Source organism: Triturus cristatus, chromosome 9 (genome assembly GCF_964204655.1).
Source record: "Triturus cristatus chromosome 9, aTriCri1.1, whole genome shotgun sequence".
NCBI classification, from domain to species: domain Eukaryota; kingdom Metazoa; phylum Chordata; class Amphibia; order Caudata; family Salamandridae; genus Triturus; species Triturus cristatus.
This window is the reverse complement of record NC_140592.1, coordinates 227,096,698-227,118,409: the sequence shown is the minus strand read 5'-3', so window position 1 is coordinate 227,118,409 and position 21,712 is coordinate 227,096,698. Positions and strand designations below refer to the sequence as shown.

Sequence of the window (21,712 nt, the reverse complement as noted above, 5' to 3'; positions counted from 1 at the left end):
ATATTTCCCCCGCTCCCTTGTATTATTAACTATTTGGTGCAAGAGCAGAATGCAGGTCTGTGCATTTGAAGTAAACCAGTATATTTATGGGTTAAAACCAACAGAATGGATTTGCAACTCGTGTATATGACAAGCAAATCTATATGCATCCCATATGTTTCTACAGTAGGATCACACACATCTGTGTGTTAGTTTCACTGGCACACTGTTTTCCAGAACAATGCAACCGTGTTATTTGTGCTTGTTTACTTAGGTCCTCATCCCAAGTTGGTTGGCGTTTGCCGACCTCTGTCCAAACCCCCGTTTGCCCAGGTGTTGGAATTCTGAGTTGGGTGGTATTTACCACACTCTACTTACTGGGTGCCTTAAAAACATCACCCTTTATTAAAAGTATGCAGGTCAAACCTCCTCGAATTCAACAGGGGTAGACCATAATATATTTTTTTACTGTAACAGGCGGATTTTGGTGCGTTAAGTACGAAAATCCAAAAGATATTCTTCAAAAACTCGGAATAGGCCCTATTTATCATGCTTTGGATTTTATTGAGTGTGAGTTGTACATCTACACCTCTGAGACACTCGGCATAAGACAATAAATTGGCACTATCACCCAGGATAAGAGCGATATGTTGGCACCTTTGTGATGCTTTTTCTGAGAAAGAAGCAAAGGTGGTTGCCTTTGGCAACTTTTCTGCCTGATGTAGTTTATTTCCAATTTATAATGTTGCTCTCTTGATGAAGGAACAATTGTGCTTCTCTGTGGCTTCACTCAGGAATATGAAGTTGTGTTCTGCACCTTTGGAACTCACACAACCCCAAATTTCGGTTGCCTAGAGTTTGTCACTGTGGCAAATAAAAGAAAAATGGAGCGACTCCTGGTTTGTAAAAGTCAAAGTTATTTGGTAAATTAAGTGATTTTCCTGTCCTTGGCCAAGTGCCAGAGCCAGGCTGGCCACTTACCTTATTGTGCATTTCCCTGTGCATGACTATTTGCGGGCGGTGTTTGCATGTCCACAGCAGCTGCTATCACTCCCTTTCCGGAGTTTATTACAACAGCACACTAGAGGGGAGAAGGACAGAGAAATTGAGACAGCTAGAGAATCAGTAGAAAACAAACACAAACACAGATGGTTTGAAAATGTTTGCTCAGGTAGCTTTTGGTTCCTAGTCTGGCCCTGTCAAGTGCTGTCTTAAGGACACAGTTGCTACCCATAGCTTATTAAAATGTCTTATTTTGGGGCGCAAACTTTATGCAGGAAAATAACAGGGAACTGAAACAATTTAGCAACAATCTCAAGGAGTTTCCATGGTCCACAAGGGATTTGATCATTTTTCTTAGCCTCATAGTCCATTCGCTAGACCTATTGTCTTAGCTGACTTCAACACAATAAACACTGCACTGCACAACTTGCTCAGAGCCCCTGCAAGATTCTGTGCATTTTGGACGCTCTGGGATGAGGGTATGGCATATCTGTGTGATTGTGGCATTTGTGGTGGGATTTTGAGACTTCAAATGCTGAAGAATGGTGGAGATACATTAGGATATGAAAAGGGGCATGGCATTGGACGCGGAAAGAGGAAACGTGTCACACTGTGATCCTGAATGAGGGTGGGAGCTACTTTAGTAGTGCATCATGAGTAGGTGGAAATCTGGTGCTGAGCAGTGCAGTGGAGCATTGGGTATTGGTGAACTGAGTAGGTGCACTGGAGGACTGAGAGGGTTGCTTCTGGAACAGCAGGCTGCTGCCTGAAAACAGTGGAGGAAACACAAAAGTGAAGTTAATAAGGGAGCATTGGGTGTTCATAACAGGCGCAGTGATATTGGGCATTAGGAGCTGAAAGACATGTTGGAGTCACTCACAGTTTAATGAAGAAAGGACAAGGGTTATTTTAGGGGTCCCAATAAATAGTTTTCAGATACACATGACCTACTTGGTTGTGTCTAATGCGCATGATCAAAAACTGTGAGGATCCTGAAATTCAGACAAGAACAGTCAGTAGTTATTGAGCTGTGAAATATTTCTGGAATGCAGCCATCTTGGATCTATAGATCCAACACCCAACAAAAGCTAAAAAAAAAATATATATATACAAGAAGCCCACAGCACGGTATTTGGCCCAAAGTGGACAGTATCTGAATACATGAAATGAGTGTCAGTGTCTCCCTCTTCCCACTGTTTAATTATGCAGAAATGATTAAAATAAAAGTAATTGCTGGAGACTTTGCCAGGCCCAGGGTGAATACGGGCTCCAGCCAACATCACGGCAGGAGCCACGCCCTCACCTTCAGCGTGCCTTGCAGTGCATACTTTTCACCAGCTCTCTCCACAGCATGGGAGTCAATGTGGGAGACTTTTCCTGGCCCAGGGTGACTATGGGCCACAGCGTACATCACTGCAGGAGCAGCCACGCATGCACCGACAGCACAAAGCAGAGCGCATAAATTGCACTGGCTCTCCCCGCAACGTGGGAATCATTGCAAGAGAGTTTGTCTGGCCCAGAGTGACTACAGACCCCAGCATAGGAGCTGCCACGCCTGCACCTTCAGCGCACCTCGTGGTGCATAAATTGAACCGCTGCCCCTGCAATGTGGGAGTCATCACGGGAGACTTTACTTGGCCCAGGGTGACTCTGGCCCCAGCCTACATCGCGGCAGGAGCCGCTCCCGTACCTTCAGCGTGCCTCGCAGTGCAGTGATTGTACCGGCTCTCCCCACAGCGCTGGAGTTATTGCGGGAGACTTTGCCTGGACCAGGGTGACTATGGGCCCCAGCCTACGTCACTGCAGGAGCCATCACACCCACATCTTCAGTGCACCTCTTGGCGCATTAATTGCACCGGCTCTCCCTGCCGCGCGAGAGTCATTGCAGGAGACTATGCCTGGCCTAGGGTGACCACGGGCCCCAGTCTACATTGTGGCATGAGCTGCCAAGCCTGCACCTTCAGGGCACCTCATGGTGCATAAATTGCACTGGCTCTTCCTGCAGCCCAGGCCAAGGGCGGGCCCGTCCTGCTCTTGCCAGTAACAGGAACAGGTGGGGAGGGCAATCTCCCTTGGCTCCTTCAGCGGGTGAAGGGTGTTTTGCCTTCCTGGGACTGACTTGCCATCCCTGTTATCCTGCAGGTGGTTCTGACCTTGATGGATGCTGCTTTTCTCCCACTTTGGACCTGGTTAGTGGCTCACAGAGCAGGTCATTATCTTTGCCCCATGTACTTGGACTCTTTTTGAGACTGTCCTATTGGGCCTTACGAGGGATCTGTCTTGGGGGCTGTTGTTATGGAGGGTGTTGGTATTTGTTGTTTGCATTTGGCCCTGAGGGCTCACTATTTTCCTGAAAGTTGGGTAGAGTACAGTGGGACGTCCAAAAGGATCAATCTAGAATACTATCAGGTGTTAAAGAACAAGGTGGTACACTGGTTTGGCTTGCATTCCCATATTGGCCAGGGGGTATCATAATAGTCCGGAGGGTCAGCGATCCAAGAGGAGGGCGGGGATTGTGTGGTGGTAAATTTTAGCAACCCCTTTACTGTGGCTCATGTTTTATCTGCTTTACCTTTGAGGGGGTTATCTGATTTATCTGGTATAGTCGCCCTTCATTTGAGTTCCTTTTACAAGCCCGAAATGGTCCATTGTCCCCTCCTGTCTCAGGCAGCACAGGGTGAGGGCTTTTCTGGCAGTAATCACTTGGATAATCGGCAGTCCCCCTTTTTGAGTACCTCAAATAGATTTACCCCATTGAGTGGTCTTGAGTCATGTGATTGACTGCCTTTCAGGGCTCTTCTTTCCCTATACACTTAAGGTCACCCCAGATCTCTTCAAGGGTTGGAACCTACTGTCTTGGAACATGGAGGGACTTTCTGCTAAGTTCACTGACCCTAATTGGTGGCAGCTTGTTAACTCCTATCAGATAATTTGCCTTCAGGAAATGTGGGAGGTAAAGAACACCTTCTTTGAGGAAGGCTATAAGACTTATTTTCTCCCCGCAGATCCCTCAGAGGCAGGGAGGGCCTACGGGGGTTTGACTATCGTTATGGCGGAAGAACTGAGTGGGTATGTCCAAAACATGCACTGGGAAGCTCAGCTGTTGTTGGAGTTTTTGACTTCAGTATCGGGCACCCTTCCAATAGCCCTAGTGAATTTTTAGAATGCCATGGTGAGCAAGGAGGGGATTTCCAGTCTCTCACTTCTTAATTCTGCCCTGAACGCCTGGTGGGTGACCAGCATGGGGAAGGAACTGATAGTTCGTGTGGGGGACTTTAATTGTCATCTATGTCATCTATGGGATTGCCCCTTGGCAGCAGATGCTCCAAAACCAAAATATACACGCTTGGTGTGCCTCCATTCCCTCCACTCCAGGGAGGGTATAGAGCTTGGTGCCAATTTGGCCTCCCAGAATCTTGTTTTTGTTTTGGACAAACTTATAAACTCACTTAACCCCCGCATTCATCCCACTTTCAAAGGGAGGGGCTGCACGTCGATCATTGATTTTATCTTTGTCTCTGCTTCTCTGTTCCTGATCATATCCAAATTCGATATCATCGTTAGCCCGTTTAGTGGACATAATTCCTTGTCCCTAGCTCTTCATGTTCTTACCATCCCTAGTGGGCAACAGGGGGGTCTGACAGGGGAATCACCTTGGTGGACCAGGGTAGAAGACTCAAATGGGCGCAGGTGGACTCCACGCTCCTAAAGGCCTCCCTCTTTACCAAGTGTGCCCAGGAGTTTGCTACCTGCTTGGACATAGACGCTGCTGGGCAGGATCTCTTGCATGCTGCCATGGAAACTGCTCATGTAGTTCTCAACCTGCTGTTAAAGTCGATCCCTTATAAGGGGTTCCAGGATCCAAAAAGGTTTGATAGGGATTGTGCGAGGTGTCTTCGGCACTTGAAGACGGTATCAAACAATCCTATAGAGATAGAGATCTTATTGCCGTTTGTAGGCAGGCCCTTGCTAACCACAAATCTACTCTGTAGGAGATGGCTGGTGAGGATTTATGTCAGGCCACTGAGAGTGGGGATAGTTCCTTTATTTGGAAGGTGGTAAACAGTCCCTACTTTGTGGAGATGTCAGGGCCGGCAATATTCCATCATATATCCGAACAACAATGGGTTGACCACCTTAAGAGTATTTTTAATCAGTGGGTGTGTGGAGAGGGTGAGGACAGTACAGTATTGGTGCCAGGGTGCTCCCCTGGGGTTTTTGCCCTGGAGGAGGTCACCCAGGGCATCTTGGCTTTATCCAGAAACAAAGCCCTGGGCTTGAATTTCCCTAGACCTATTCCATTCCGACGTGGAGATCTGTAGACCCCTTCTGACTCAGGTTTTAAACGTGGCCACATGAGAGGAGGTGCTTCTATGGGTGGTCCACACTAGAGTTTGTGCCTGTATTTAAGAAAGGGGGACGGAAAAATCCCCAATGTTATTGTCCCATATCATTAATAGACACAGTAGTGAAGGTTATGGGGATGGTTGTCCTCAATAGGCTTTTAGAATGGTCTGACGAGAACAACATTTTGAGCTACATTCAATACACCTTCAGGCCCGGTAGGGCTGCTTCTGACCATTGTTTGAACCTCCACTTTACTATAAACAAATACAAAGTTGCCCAGTCAGTATCCCTCCACTTAGCCTTCATGGACCTTACATTCACATTTGACAGGGTCAACTGTGTTTACTTTGGGCTTTGCTCTTACGGATGAGGGTGGAGCCAAACATTGTGGCCTTCTTAACTAACCTACATGCTGATAATACTGCCTCAGTGCATTTCTCACAGGGCAAATATCGCACATGGAAATTTCTCACAAGAAGAGGTTTACATCAGGGGTTAGCCACACGCCATTTTTGTTCACCCTTTATGTGAATGGGCTTGAGCTTGCCCTTCTGTCTGCTCATGCTGATTGCCCGATGGGGGAACCAGAGCCCTCCCCGTATCGTTATATGCCGATGATGCTGTACTCATTGCTTGTACAGCTAGGGGTCTGGACCTACTTCTGGACAAGTTTGTCTCTTATATGGGGAGCTTGGACTTATCTGTTAACTTTTCAAAGTCCTATGTTATGGTTGTTGGCACGCGACCTACTAGTTCCAAGACTTTTAAAGTGGTCAATCACACCCTTGGCAAAGTCTCAGGCTTCCCGTATCTAGGGATCCTATTTGACACATAGAATAATTGGAATCCCCTTATAGAGGGAAAGAGATCTGAGTTCCTTAAATCTACTGGGGCAATTTTTAGCTTTGCACAAAGGCTTGGCTTTAGGTCTCCGAGTGTCCTCCTAAAAATGTATCAAACAAAATGTATGTGACAGATACAGTATGGAAGCGAGGTCTGGGGGTTTGTAAAGACTTAAAAACTACAAGTAGCAGAAAAACTGTTTTTATGACGTTTAGTGCACGTCCCGCAAAGCACCCCTACATTTTCAGTGCACGCGTAGCTCGGGTTTAGTCACATAGCAGACACCTTGGCTCTTAGTCCACTACTGTGCTGGATTAAGATCTGGATCCAGGGAGGCGCTGAAGCTCAATCAACTGATTCTCTCAGATTGCTTGGCCCTCAACCTGGTGCATAGAATCCCCTGGTTATCGTATGTAAAGGCATCTTTTGCCTCTCTTGGGATATTGGATATTTTACTGCTTCCCATTCTTTGTCCTCCCGAGAACTGAATTGTTTCAAAAGATTGTTCCTCGGGCATGGTCAGTTAGCAAGAGAATACCTCGAGCTGTAGAAACCCTTGGTGTGAGGTCACATGCTTCTAAAGACTGTACAGGGTATAAAGCCATATGTAGTGCAGGTGCGTCACCTGCGAGATAGGTTTTTATTGTGCATGCTTAGGTTTAATCAGTTTCACAATCTTTTGGCCTCTCCAAGTGGCTGAGCCCATTCTGAGAGCAGGGTGCCCTTTGGCTGTGGCAGTAGGTCTCTGCAGGACACCCTACATTTTGTAATGTTTTGTGACTATTTTAGTAGGCCCAGAAAGCAATTTTTAGTACCCCCGTTGAAATCCCTGAATTTTTCTCAAGTACGTCCGCCCTTGTTTATTTGCAGATGCTTCATAATGTACTCATATCATTTACTGTGATTTTTTACGAGCTGCATTGACGTCCAGGAGATGAAGACTGGGCTGATTTTCCTGCTCTGCATTTTACTATCATGGGTTTTTATATGAGATGTATTTTATGTGAAAGTGCAATACTGAGATGATTCTATATTACATTTATTGTGTTCTTTTATAGTTGTTTTTGTGAAATAAAGATTTTATGATTATGATGATGATGAAAATAAGACCTTATGGACTTAGTGAAGATTAGGGAATGCTCATTTCAGGCACACATTTCACAAGTGTTCGACAAGGTTCACATTGAGATAATATACCAAACTATATGCAGAAATGTGTCATATTGACACAAAAGAAATCTGTAGTTTTGATATGTTTTCCCATCTTTGTTAAGGGTGTGTGAAATATGTGCCACTACCTAAAAATTCTGGAAAATTACATAAAGTTATGTGAAATGTAAACTCAGCATTTTGCACAATATTTTAGCCAAAAATGCGACCTTACACCCAATTTGATCTCAAGGACACATTTTGCGCTAAAGTAATAACACCAAAAACACTTGTGCGGTGAACAACAGAAGCTCACATGCTGGTCGTTCATGTTGTTCCTGTGCTCCTGTGCTATAATTTCACCGCAAATGTGGCATAATTACACAACATGGCATAATGGCATCATTTCAGGAATTTTGCATAACAAGCATAATGCAATAGTCTCAAAATTACACAAATTACGCTGGTGTAATTTCACTTGGTCCTATAAATTTACTTATGCCGTGGAATGTATGGCTTCAAGCCAGAAAGAAAAAACATTCATGCACAGTAATATACCTACAATAACTACCACGAGACATTTTATTTTCCAATATTACGAAAATTGTAAGCTGTTCGCTTTTGAAACGCACAACACATATGCTGTGCCACTGTTTCCTGTAGCTGGGATTGCCATCAGCAATTCTGAGCCAAAATCTGATTTTGTCAATTTTCCATTGCAGTCAACCACTTAAGCTGCAGTGTAGTTTCTTTCTTCTTCACAGAATCATTTCTGTATTATTCCCTGGCCATACTGCTCTTTCACTCAAGCGCCTTCTTTTCTGCCTGCAGGATGAGATTCTGTGCCAGATCAATGGACCTATCTCACTGGCTTTTTCTGGTCTATGTGTTAATGGTGTGCTGTAAATTGTTGTCCGCCTCGAGCCACCATCCCCGGGGACATACAGGTAGGAGCTTTAAAGTCATTACACACCACTGAGACCAATTAATAACACTCACAGAACGTTAGAGTCCAGTTTTTAGCCCCTGATAATTGACGAAGCTGTTGACAGTGTGTTATAATCACTGTAAAAGGGAACAGAACACGCCGAAATGAAGAAATTATCAAGATTAAAGGTGGGTTTTTCTGTAAACCTGAAGCAATTAGCAAAGACTTCCCTTCAGAGGCACAGAACAGTTTTAATATTGCTGGGCTCTCACTTTCTTTTCTTCTTCCTCTTCTGTAAATCAATTTTATTAAATACAGCACACCTGCTAATGCAATAAAAAGTTCACACGACTGTGGAAGGTACAATCAATTGAACATGAATGGCTATTTAACATTGCCTATCAATACATTGTGTGAAAAATAAGTCTTTATTAACCCTGTCTCTATGGAAAAGTTGAAATGTAATTATTGTTTGGACATAAAGTGCTTGGCTGAATTCAACATATGTTAAACGTGGCATGACGTTTTGAGATACATAATGTAAATGTAAATGTAAGTGTTCTTGTAAAGCGCACTGCTGCCCTGAGGCGTCGTGGCGCTGTAGACCGCTGGGGAACCCGTCCTGGCTATCCCTGTGAGATGGTCCCTCCTGGGTATCTCCAAGGTGAAACCAGGCATCCCCGGCGAATGTGGGGGGCCGTTGTGGAGATGAGGCAAGCTAATGCCCAGAGTTGCCGAGTGTGATCCCTGGTTAGAGTAGCACCAAGGCGAGAATTATCGAGTCCGCTGGCCCTGGTCCATGACCCTGCCGCGTCAGGAATTGAACCCTGGTCCCGGGCCGTCCTCTGCTTCTGGGTCTGCTGCCTCTAACCAGTGAGCCACACCACTCCATAGTGTACATTCTTCTGTTGGAAGGATGTGAATGGGATTCACTCATGTGCAAGAGAGCTTGACAGGCGTGATTAAAGCTCTGTCTCAATACAGTCATAAAACAAATCACAGATCCATGAACAAAGACACATCCCAGCCGCCGAAAGTGAGACTCAGTGAGACATGTTGCAGGATGTTATTGTGTGATAGATAAATTTGGATTAGAGTTCGTGGAGATACTGATGACATAAATAATCTTAACTTGGAAGATTTTGCTTAGGGCAAGTGCAGAATGCAATACTATGCCTTAAAAAGCATTCAGGATGACAATAGGCATGTCGTTTCACAATCTCAGTATTTATCTGAACATCTTTTTGCATGGTATACTTTTCGAACGTAGAAAACTGTGACTACTGGTTGCTCATAAAACGTTCGTCTTTATGAGTACTTTCCCCTGTACGTTCTTATGTATAAATTTAATGAACAACAAGTGTGTAATCTGGTTTAAACACAAGCTAGTAATTCCCATGATGGGCAGAATTTAGCTCAGATAGATATGTACCTTAGTCTTAGAAGGTGTTTCTCTACTTTTTTTACCATCTTGAAGTCTGTTATATAAAACGTACTATTTAAGGGTCAGCCGGTAGGCTGCCTCCTTTGGTGATAGGAAGGGGTGATGGGATGTTGTGGCATCATTAGGTAGAATGGCTGCTCTACCAATCATTAAAGGTCCTCCTCCCTACTCAAGCCAAAGTACAAGCTCAGAAATTTGGAAGGGGAAGAACTAGAGAAAGACTGGCATAGCTGCTGAGCCCTAGGCCTAAACCTTTGGTGCACATCAAATTCCCACTTGTATTCTGAAAATTGTTGATTCTCTTCAAGGCTGGTGAGACACCCTCCCTGACCTTCTCCTGGCCCGTTGAGAGAAGACATGCTGGGGAACATATAAGAAGGGGCTCTCGTAGACTGCTCCTCTTCTTCTTCTTGTTACGCACAGCCATGTTGCAAGTGACACAGGGCCGTGAGGGCTAGGGAATGCAGGCAAGGAGAGTCATTTACCATGAAGGACTTTGGGAGTGATACAAGGAAGACAAGGACACCAGATTAGGCAGAGGGCAAGTCCAGACCTCAGCAGCTGAGCTACCGATAAGAAGAAAAAAGCTTGCGTGCGATGCTGTCAGAAACCTGTTGGTCAATAGACCTTTGGAGGATGGCTCGGGTGGCTGCAGCTCAGCACCTGAAGCAGAATACAACCTTAACATTCCAGCTGGGTCTGAGTTAGCATCAACTGTAGAAGCTGCTCGTACATTACTTTATTGAACTTTCAGCCGATGCGCCAGGACTGGGGGCAACCACCGCTGTAGAGAAATTGTCAGTGCTTATATATATATATTGTACATCCAGGGAGTCCTCGCTTATGTGATGACAAGCTCTTAACAGTGATACTGCCAAAACATGTTGCTCTTCTGCCTAGAGTTGGGGTGATTCTCCAGGGCAGCAATAGCATCACCTGCTTCCACCTGCTGACAGTGGAGTGTAGCAGGGAGAGATTAGGAATAGTTAGCTTTCATCCTTGGTCCAAAGAAGGAGAGTGCTGATTGGTGGGGTAGCCAGCATGGCCACGCGGCTCTGTGGAGCTTACTATGTGGTCAGTGGCATAATGAAACTTTGAGAGGGCCCCCCTGCAAGGTACAAGGATGCCCCCTCTCCGGACTCCAGGAGCTCTCAGGCAAGGGTACTGTGCTGAGGGAGCCCCCTGAAACTCGGGCCCCTCCGCACCGCATGGGCTGCGGGGGCCTATGTTACACCACTGTGTGTGGTTTCCCATTGCCCCTGGGGATAAGTAGGCAAAAGATGAGTTTGCACAGGTGCCCCTTGGATGTGAACTTCCAAAAGAAAAATGAAAGGAAAGCATGTACTGTTTCTAGAGTCCTATTTGTGAAGCAACCAGAGATGCAAGGTTCAAAAAGAGTACTGGGCATCTTGCAAGGTAACCACTGCCAACAAAGCAGAAGCTGAAGAATGATCACCACTCCCTCATTAAAATGAGTGGCTCAGGCTGGACTTTAAGAGGCTCTTAGTGGACAACCTCAGACAAATTCCAGATCCATGTTTAAACCATATGCTTGGTCTGCCTATTTGTATTTGTTGTTCTGTTTCCAGAAGGGGGCTTGGGTTAACACACTTGTACTTTAGATTTGTGGAGACCATCTATACATTATGAAGCTAAAAGTGTGATTGGATAAATGTCTTATTAAAGGCTGTAGGATTGTCTGTGAAATTGTGAACACCATGACAAAACCAAAAGTCTCTATATAAAGGTTATGATGGCTTTTTGTGTTAAGGCCTTCTGGTGTGAAAATTGCCACATGGTTCCATGCAAATAACATGAATAGACGAGCCTCATGGGGTAAGTTGTCCATTTGTGCCATTTGTTGGGCTACCTGATTTGCATCATTGTTATTTTGTGGGACAATCCGGAGAGAGAAGAGGACCAGTTTGCAACTCCACCTTAATCTTGTAAATATTTGTAATTTTGTGTGTAGTATTGAGTTAGTTATGTGTGCAATAAAAGAAAAAGCATTGGTTGGACATTGAGTTACTGAGTGTTATTGTATGCATTGTTGAGGCCTGATTTTCTAACGCACTGCAACTCCCTGAGTGCGCCTTGGACTGCTCTGCTTTATAACACTAGGAGTAACTTGCTAAACGTTGTTCTGTTTCCTAGTTTCAGTGCCAATATTACGGAGTCTCCAGTACACCAGAGGTAAAAGCTCCATTCATTCGTTTGAGGCCCAGGACCTTATAATGGTCAGGGGATCTCCCAAATGGACTTCTCACACACATACTTATGCTTTATCCCTGAACCTTAAAATATGCAGCCAGTATTAACGCATTGAAAGCTGATGAATGATGAAGCAACACAAAGGTGTCAAACAACCAAAATCACCCATAGATGCTTTTTGATGGTTTATTAATCTATTGACTCAGTACTCCTTCTGTGTTTTGGGTTCTTGAGAAGAGTAGTTTCCCAGACCTCTTTGGTTACTAATGGCTACCTATGGAAATGTTACACTGCTTACTTTGTCTCAACACTGAGAAATTTCGAATCAAAAAAGGCTAAAAGAAAGCAGAACGTTATTCGATTGCTATATTTTTATAACAATATTAGCAGACCAGTGTGGGAATAGTATGGTGACTTTGTAAAATTACTCAAAATTAAGCATGCGATTGATTCATTTTCATCTTGCAGGTTGAAATATTTTATTTCAAGTCTAACATGCTAAGAACACTACCTCACTAGTCCACTGCCTGCATTTCATCAATCATAGGGCAGCGGAAGCGATATCACACGTCATTTTACACCGGAGAAAGAAATACCTGTGACATATATATTTATTCTGACATAATTGAAAGAGGAATCACAACGCCTTTGATCCCAAAGAGATCACACGAATGGGACATAAAAATCCTGAAAGAAATGTAAAACTAATAGATAATTTTAAAAGCTCATAGAATCAGGTAAAAAGTAGGTTCCGGAGTCAGAGGGAGAAGTATTGTGTCTCACTTACGATTGCCTTGATGAATGAATGACACAGCTGCTAGCAGCTACTATGCCATGAAATGTCTGTCCATGAATTCTGTGGGGCAATAGAGCTGTCTTTACTCCAGTGAGTGCTAGAAACTGAAGAGACCATGTAGCCCAGCAGCCATAATGGTTGCACTTGTGACTCCAGGTAACCTGTAATTTATATATATAAAGTATTCTGGGCTGATTCTTGTGCGTTCTGAATAGGCACTGGAGAACCATCCAGGGGCGGCTCTTCCGTAATAGCTTCCGAGGAGCATCGCCCCACTCTTCAGAGTCAGTCACAAAAAAATAAAATGATAATAAAACAATGTATTTTATTTTTCTGTGAGTGGTTTCGGCTTAGGCATGTCTTTGGCCAGCCAAACATGCGCACTTCAATTTCTCCAACCCAGCTGTGTCGCCCATCCAGGTTAGAGAAAAGCTGCAGGCTCCCAGGCACTGTCTGAGTGGTAGACCAGGCCTCTCAGATCAATACTGGCACTGCTCTCATAGCATTAGAGCAGTGTCTGGACTGGGTGGGGAGCCTGTGCTTTCCCAAAGACTGCTGGGAAAGAAGCACCGAGGCGGCCGTCGGCGTCGGGGACAGTGGGCACGAAAAGTACGTTTTTAAAATTATTTTTTTCCCCTATAGTCCCAATTCCTTCCCCCGCCCCCTGCTTTCATTTTGTGGCTGCTGCCATTGGAACCATCCTAATTTGACTTTCCGATTCCCTCTGCTACATGTGTGCAAGTCATGAAGCATTCCCCAATCGGTATCCCTGATTATCGAATGAAGGTAAGGATCAGTCCCCAACCCTGTTAGAGTCCCTCAATCTCTGATGGAAGTGTGGGATCTAAAGCACCATAAACACAACAGGCACTGGAAGAAAGGAAGAGAAGTTGGGAAAGAGGCCAGAGTAGATCACTTCCAGTCTGCGGATAGATAACAACCATGCAGGGAAAATAAACTATAGAAAATGCATTTTATCAAACGATACCTTGTAAGCTCATCTGTCTCTGACCTTTTCTGTTCTGTTTGCAGGAAAGAGATCTCACTGATTTACTGCCTAGAGATATGTGTGGTATGGAGGTCACATTAAGGTGATGGTTGCAGATAAATAGGTCTGTAAAATACAGGCCATAGGTAGACGTCAGACTGTTGCAGTATTTTCTGCCCAAAAAATGTAGGGTCCCTTTCCCAAATCATTTTGAACAGGATATTAGCTGGGGGACCTTAAAGAGTTTTATGGTATTACTTAAGACTTCAGTGTATACCCTCTAGCCCATAAGCAGCTCTTCACCTTCACTCTCGTCCTCTCTTCTGGATTTCTTTATTCCATGCTTTTTTAGACTCCTTTCACATCTCTTATTTACCTTCCCTCTCTAGTATTCATACTTTCCCAGTCTATGTACCTCAACTATTTTCCCTGCTCCTTCATATAAACATATCCACTATCTCCTGCATGTCTGACCGATCCTGTTCCGACAAATCCTCGATTCCTCTAAACTAGCCATAAATAGTAGCATGCATGGTCAGAGAAAGCTGGTGCCCTTTCTGCCCTCAGTCCCACCTATCCATCAGCTGGGTCCACACCATTAGTGCTCCTCAATGCTGAGCAGCAGCAAACTTTTCTATTGCAATATTGAAATGTACGCAAAGCTCTATCAAATCAGATGACTTCTGATCTTGCATTTGTAGATCGGGCAGCCACACATATCTCAGCCAGTGCACCCCCATCTGCAGCATCCCGATGCAAGTCTATAAATGGGGCACATACCCAACTCTGTAATTACCCTTGAAAATTGATCTTCATCACATTGGACCCCTGAATGTCTATAATTTGATCCCCACTTGGATCAGTAAGTATGCCTGAATGCTTACTTTCACCACTCCAGCTACTGTTATACTTGGACCTACACACTCAAGGAGGTACCCCAATACTGACCTGCAGCATCTCTTACTATTCCTATATTAAATCTACATAGATTTCCTTCAATGCAACTCATTTCTGACAACCAGCCCATTGTTATTGCAGACCAGTGACCTACACACTGCACTGCCAATGTATCTAACATCTTTATTTTTTATTGAGCGTGAATAGCAGACATGATAATCGTGGTACATAAAAAAAGACAAACTTTCATAATATCCAATCTCATATTAAAATAGACAATAAATAGTGCAAATTCATATTCTTTTTTACATAATATAAAACCAGCATTCTTCGTAGTAAAACAAATAACACCCCAAAATACAAGTAAAGAAAAAAGAAGGTACATGAATAAATACTGCAGACTGGCCTCAACTTAACAGTTAAGAAACAGGCAAAATATATTTTTTAAAAACCTTCACCTTTCCTTATGCACCAAATAGCCTGCTTCACATGTAATCAAAACATAGCCCTCCCAAGTCAGCCTAAATCTATTATGCGCCCCTACCCTTTTCGCATAGGCCTCTTCAAATTGGTAGGCCTGATCCAACTGAAAAAGCCACTGTCCCAATGTAGGCACCTTCTGAGATCTCCAATTTTGGAACACCAATGATCTAGCCACTGCTATGGCAGTAAAAACAAAATGCTGCCAATATTTTGGTAATTGGCTAACTGCATAAGAAAATCTAAATAGGGCCAACGAAGTTGAGGGAAGGATTATCTTGGACACACAGTTACTGATAAACCTGAAGGCTTCCTCCCAGAAGTGTTGTAATCGAGGACATGTGAAAAATATGTGTGGTTAGTCGCCTGCTTCCGCCAAATTACATGTAAAACGTTCATTTGGGATTGATGGAAACCATTTATGTAGCCTGAGGGGAGTATAATACTCCGACCACCTTGAAAGAAAGGACATCCTTTTAAAGTTGGCCGTCTTCAGAGTCCTATACCCGAGCTCACACACCCGTTGCCATTCCTGGATATTAAACCAAAAATTAGTTTCCTGAGAAATTTCAGGGATCATTGTTTCGACAAGACTCTTATTCATATCCTGTCGCAGTAGCCGATACCAATTTCCAATACCAATTAGATTCAACTCAAAGGCTGCTACTAAGATTGTTCTTACCCTCTCGTTAATTTATTTATAATTATTTGAGAGAAAGCATGTTAAATGCCTAAAACTTAACCAGAGATCATGGCTCTGGGGTTCAAATTGCGCTGCAAAAACTTACCACATTATCAAATTAGTACCGTTGTCACCTAACTTGCGAAAACCTAGCTTGTTGTATAACTGCATTCCCTTTTGTGAGAGCTCAATCAATCAATCAATCAGGGTTTTTTTTATAGCGCGCTACTCACTCGTGAGGGTCTCAAGGCGCTGGGGTTGGGGGGGGGCGGCGGCTCTGGATCAGTTGAAGAGCCAGGTCTTGAGGTCCCTCCTGAACATCTGCAGGGTGGGGGAGCGTCTGATGTCCACATTGAGCATGTTCCAGGATTTGGCTGCGATGTGGGAGAAGGCTCTCCCGCTGGTCCTGTTTCTGCGGATGCGGGGGACCTCTGCCAGGGCGAGGTCCACGGAGCGGAGGTCCTTCTTGGGTATGTGAAAGGATACTCTCTCGTTGAGGTATTTGGGTCCGATGTTTTGGAGGGATTTGTAGGCATGGGTGAGGAGTTTGAAAGTGACCCTCTTCTCGACAGGGAGCCAGGGAAGGCCTCGTAGGTGTTGGGTCATGTGCACCTGGCGTGGTGTTCCCAGGACGAGTCTGGCTGCGACGTTCTGGATGGTCTGGAGCCTGTGCATGAGAGTTTTGTTGATTCCGGCGTAGAGGGCGTTGCTGTAGTCTAGTCTGCTGGTGATGAGTGTGTGGGTGACGGTCCTTCTGCAGTCGGGGGGATCCACTTGAAGGCTCCCAAGGGTGGAGGGCCACCAGGTGTTGTCCCAGGCGGAGGTGCAGGGGCCGAGGATTAAGACCTCAGTCTTCTTTGAGTTTAGCTTCAGGCAGCTGCTGTTCATCCAGGCTGCCACGTTCATCATGCCCTCCTGGAAACAGAGTCTGGTGTCTCCGGGATTCTTTGTGAGTGAGAGGATGAGCTGGGTGTCGTCGGCGTAGGATACAATGCTGAGCCCACGATGTCTGACGATGGCGGCGAGGGGGGCCATGTAGATGTTGAAAAGCGTGGGGCTGAGTGAAGATCCCCGACTCCGCAGTTGATTTCCGTGGGCTTGGAGAGGAAGAGGGGGGGAGTCGGATCCTCTGGGTCCTGCCAGAGAGGAAGGATTGGATCCATTTGAGGGCAGTTCCTTGAATTCCTGCGTCGTGTAGTCTGGCTGTGAGGGTGCGATGTGACACGGTGTCGATGGCTGCTGAGAGGTGAAGGAGGATGAGGTCCGCGGTGTGTCCCTGGTCGAGCAGCAAGCGGATGTCGTCAGTGGCAGCGAGGAGGGAGGTCTCGGTGCTGTGGTTGCTGTGGAATCCAGACTAGGAGGAGTCCAGGATGGAGTTTTCTTCCAGGAAGGCGGTCAGCTGGGTGTTCACTAGTCTCTCGGTGACTTTGGCTGCAAAGGGGAGGAGAGAGATGGGCCGGTAGTTCTTCAGGTCCGTTGGGTCGGCCGATGGCTTCTTGAGGAGGGGTTTAACCTCTGCTCTCTTCCAGTCGTCTGGGCAGATGCCCGAGCTGAGGGAGGCGTTGATGGTGCATTCTAGTTTAGGTGCGATGACGGTGGCGGCCCTGTGGAAGATGTGTGGTGAGCAGGGGTCCGTTGAGGCTCCGGAGTGGGTCTTCTTCATGGTAGCAGTGATGAGTTCGGTGGTGGCAGGGTCCCAGGATGTGATGGTGGGTTTATCTGTGGTGATGGGTAGGGCAGTGGTGTTTGCCTCAGGTTCACTGAAGTAGTCGTAGAGGGCCTTGATCGTCAGATGAAAGTAGGAGCTGAGTTTGTCGCAGAGTTCTTGGGAGGGTGTGATGTCCGTGGCTTCGCAGGTGGGTTTCGCGAACTGCTGTATGACGTTGAACAGTTCCTTGGCGTTGGTCTGAATTTTGTCTCCTATGAAGGTCAGTTTGGTGTCTCTGATGCGCTGGTGGTATTCCTTCAGGGCGCTCTTGTGGTTGTTCCGGCTGCCGTGGTTTTCAAGTTTCGCCAGGACTTCTCCAGGCGTCTGCAGGAGCGCCTGGCTTCTTGAAGCTCTGTGGTGAACCAGGTGGCTTTCGGCGGGCGTTGTTTTGCGGGGGGTGGAGGGGTGCAAGCTTGTCGGCGCAGAGCTGACGGCCCCATAGCTCACAGTCTTGGAGGGAGGTATATGCATGGCATGTTGGGACATTGTAACATTTGTTGAACTGCTCCGTACGATTTAGAAATATATTCATGACCTTATATCTTGTCTTTTTAGGTAATTTTGAAGTGTGCAGGATTGCTGGTAGCTTAATTGCACTTTCTGTTAACATGAGACTAAATAAAAAGTTATCAAAATTCGATGAGGGGGCCGCTGGCTGAGTTAATAAACTAAGTAGAGCAGCATGGCAATATGTAGATTTATGAGGTAGTGCAAGGCCCCCGCTCTACGTCCAACTGTAAAATGAATAGCTTAATCTGAGTTTTTTTCCCCCATACGAACTCACAAATAACTTTATCCACTTCATTAAAATATGAGATTGGTATTTTTAAAGGGAGATTTAAAAACAGAAATAACAGCAAAGGAAGAATCGACATCTTCACTAAGGAGACTCGGCAGATTATAGTTAAAGGTAGAAGCGACCATATTTCTAAAAGGTTTTTAATCCTATTAAGTGTTTTTACATAGTTTAAATGAAATAGTTGAGAGAAGTCGGCTGTAACATATAGGCCCAAACATCTAATAGGTCTTGAAGGCAGAAACTTTCACCCTTGAGGAAGATCGGCTCCTAATGAATGAAATAAAAGAAGCTCCGTTTTAGACTGATTGACCCTATAATCCCCCAGTTCTGCGAATGCCTGGATTTCTCCAAGGGCCAATTGAATATTCGCCTTATCTGGATTCAAATATAAGACTAAATAATTGGCAAACAACTTAATTTTTGCAATTCCTATTAGGGGAGCCCGAATTGATGTATTGAAATTAATCTTTATCGCCAGTGGCTCAATAGAAAGAGCAAAAAGAAGGGGGGAAAGGGGAAACCCTGCCCAGTTCCCCGCCTTATCACCACTTCCCCAGCCTGATTTGCATTTATTAATATTTTTGCAATCATTCCCCTGTAGAGTCCTTCCAACATCTCAATCAGGCGGAGTGGAAAGCCAAATTTGGCTAAAATAAAAAAAAAGGGCCTGCCAATCCACCAGATCGAATGCCTTTTCTGCATCCATCATTATAATGGCTGCACAAACCTTGCTAGCTAAAAAATAGTCGATAGCTTGAATAAAAACAAGGTATTAGCTGACATCAGTCTCCAAGGGAGAAATCCTGTTTGGTTTGCATGTATCACCTGTTGTGCACAGCCCGAGATCCTATTAGCCCAAATTTTCATGAGAAGCTTGTAATCTACAATTAATAGACTTATTGGGCAGTAGGAGCTTGAGTCTTTAGGGTCCTTATCCTTCTTCAGGATAGAGATCACAACTGATTCCTTAAATCTGTCAGAGACAGGCAACCTATCCATAATCTGATTATACAGGGGTACCAAAAAGGGAGAAAGTTAATCTAAAAACAGCTTGTAGACTTCAATCCATATCCCATTGTTATCGCGTGCCTTGGCACAAGACATTTCTTTTACAATTTCCCTTAGTTCTATAGATGTAATAGGTTCATTCAGTGCCTTACAATCCTCCTTAGAAATCGTGGGTACCTGGACTGCCATAAAATAATCCTTGAGGGCCTGAGTGCTGACTAGCGGGGTTTCCGCAGAGATCTTCCTAAAACGAGACACAAAACTTTCGGCAATTCCATCTTTATTATTAACCAAACTCGCAGTACTTGGGTCTCTTATTTGTAGGACTAATTGCTTATTCTGTTGCGTTTTTGTTGACCAGGCTAAAAATGTATCCAACATCTAATTTGAATTTCACTATCTTATTCCTGTGCTGAAATAAAGACACAGCTCTGACAATGTGCCTAAATGCTGCTCTTCAGCAACCCCTGAAGTTCCAGATCAGGGCCCACTCATAAAAATTACTGATGCCCCTCAAGCCTGTTCTGTAGCACTCCCAGCTACTCCACTGCTTTGGACCACACACCACTCTGTCAATGCTTAGAGCAATTGACGCAGAAACACAACTCTACCCATGCCTCTCAAGCATTACCTGCACCACTCCTACTAAAATAATATTGGGCCATTGAAAAGCCCCACCTGCCATTCAAGTATTACAACCCAAGAACATTAGTTCTATCAAAGCACCTAGCTTCAGTCCTAGGTGCATAATCCCTATAGTTGCAATACTGGCTGCAGGCAGTTCTAGTTATACACCACAATCATAAAATGCATCTTTTTATGCACAGCCTTATCACTGAAGCTCATTTATATCCAGTGGCATCCTCTGTTCTATCAGCACACTGACCCAAACACAGTGTTACCATTTCACCTTAATCCTGACCTCATGTGGCTTCGCAAACTCCAGTCCTGAGACATTAAAAGATTTTTGATTAATGTCTGACCAGCAGTAGCCCTTGCAATTGCATTGTTGGGATACACACAGAGCCTTGTTAATGTATCACAATACTGACCTATATCACCATTAGATAGTCACATGATTGGACCTGCACAAAACTTTATCTATGTATCTCAAATCTATCCTGCAGCATAACCTCCTGTTTTATTACTGGAGGCCACATACAGTTGACCAACAATTTCAATCTTAACTTGGCGCTCCCCTGGGATTCTAGCATTGAAACCCAGAGCACAAATTCAAATGATGCAACTATGTCCTGACCTGCAGCATAACTGCTAACACACAGATCTATCAATGCATCTCAATCATGGATTGCAGCACCTGCCCAAAAGCCATTTCTGTGATGCACATATAGCCCCATTAAAGCACCTCAGTCCTGCCCTCTAGTATTCACTGATCTTGCAGTTCAGAAATCCACACTGGACTCTGTCCAATCCTCATCTGAAGCACCTCTTGCTTTTTCAGTATTGGAACAACTGGCACTCCTGCCAATGCATCATTATTGTCACTAACCATACTAGCTGGTATTTAATTACTGAGCAAACACAAGGATATGATGGACGGAGCGCTTAGACTCTTTAGGGTCTGGGTTGAATCCATCATCGTTCTTTAGCTTACTTCGCCACCCCAGTTCAGACCCAGTCATATGCAAATCAGTCTCGACTCTGTCATTCATGGGAACAATCCAGCCTGGACTGGAAACAAGCATCCTGGGACAGAGTGCTGAAACTTTTCAGACACTCACCCCCAGTCACAGATCTGTGTTGAAATCAGTCTCAGAATGCTTGTTTACGGTCCAGGGAAGACCTAGCTTGGCAGTTTGGACTGTGGACCTTGTGGGTAAGTGTAGGTGTTAATCATAGGATTTACAGTTCATATGGAACACAGCCTGTGGACAAGATCTGGTACGTTACACATCATGATGGAATGGGCATCCTTTGAGTTTGATAGAGACTTTGGACTGGAGAGTAAAGGCTGAGACATCAGCAAAAATATTTATGGGACTATAAACCTTAAGACTGTGGAACTCTCTGCATGGTGCTGTGGTTCTACCTGAAACAATGGAATTGGTGTGCATCTCTAATAACTAGCTTAGATGCAGCATGCATTTTATACAAATAACAATGAACATAAGTTATTTTAACATGTTTCCATGAGCTGGGTTTACGAACTACTTGGAGAACCCTTTTGTTCATTCTAAAAAGGGTGCTTGGTGTAGTATAATGTGTAGTGATTATATAGAGCACAGTAGATGGATAAGATATGGAATGTAATGAATCCTATTGGAATGGGCATCCTTTGTGCTTCATTGAAATGCTTTGAGGTGGGGCAGTCTACGCTCAACTGCAAGATCAAATCAGTGCTACAAATCTCCTGCATGACGGTCTATCCAGCTTCAGACCAATCTGCAAGATGAAGACTACTACCTCACTGTTCGTAGATTACACCCCTCT

General features: G+C 44.7%; 1 protein-coding gene across 1 annotated transcript in view; it reads left to right on the top strand.

Annotated features, from left to right (window-relative positions):
• TAFA4 (TAFA chemokine like family member 4) overlaps nt 1–21,712 on the top strand; it is an 815,369-nt gene that overhangs the window by 243,064 nt on the left and 550,593 nt on the right. Inside the window, exon 3 of the mRNA XM_085627579.1 lies at nt 8,152–8,267. Coding sequence (XP_085483705.1) covers nt 8,152–8,267 — 116 coding nt within the window. The remainder of the gene's footprint in view (nt 1–8,151; nt 8,268–21,712) is intronic.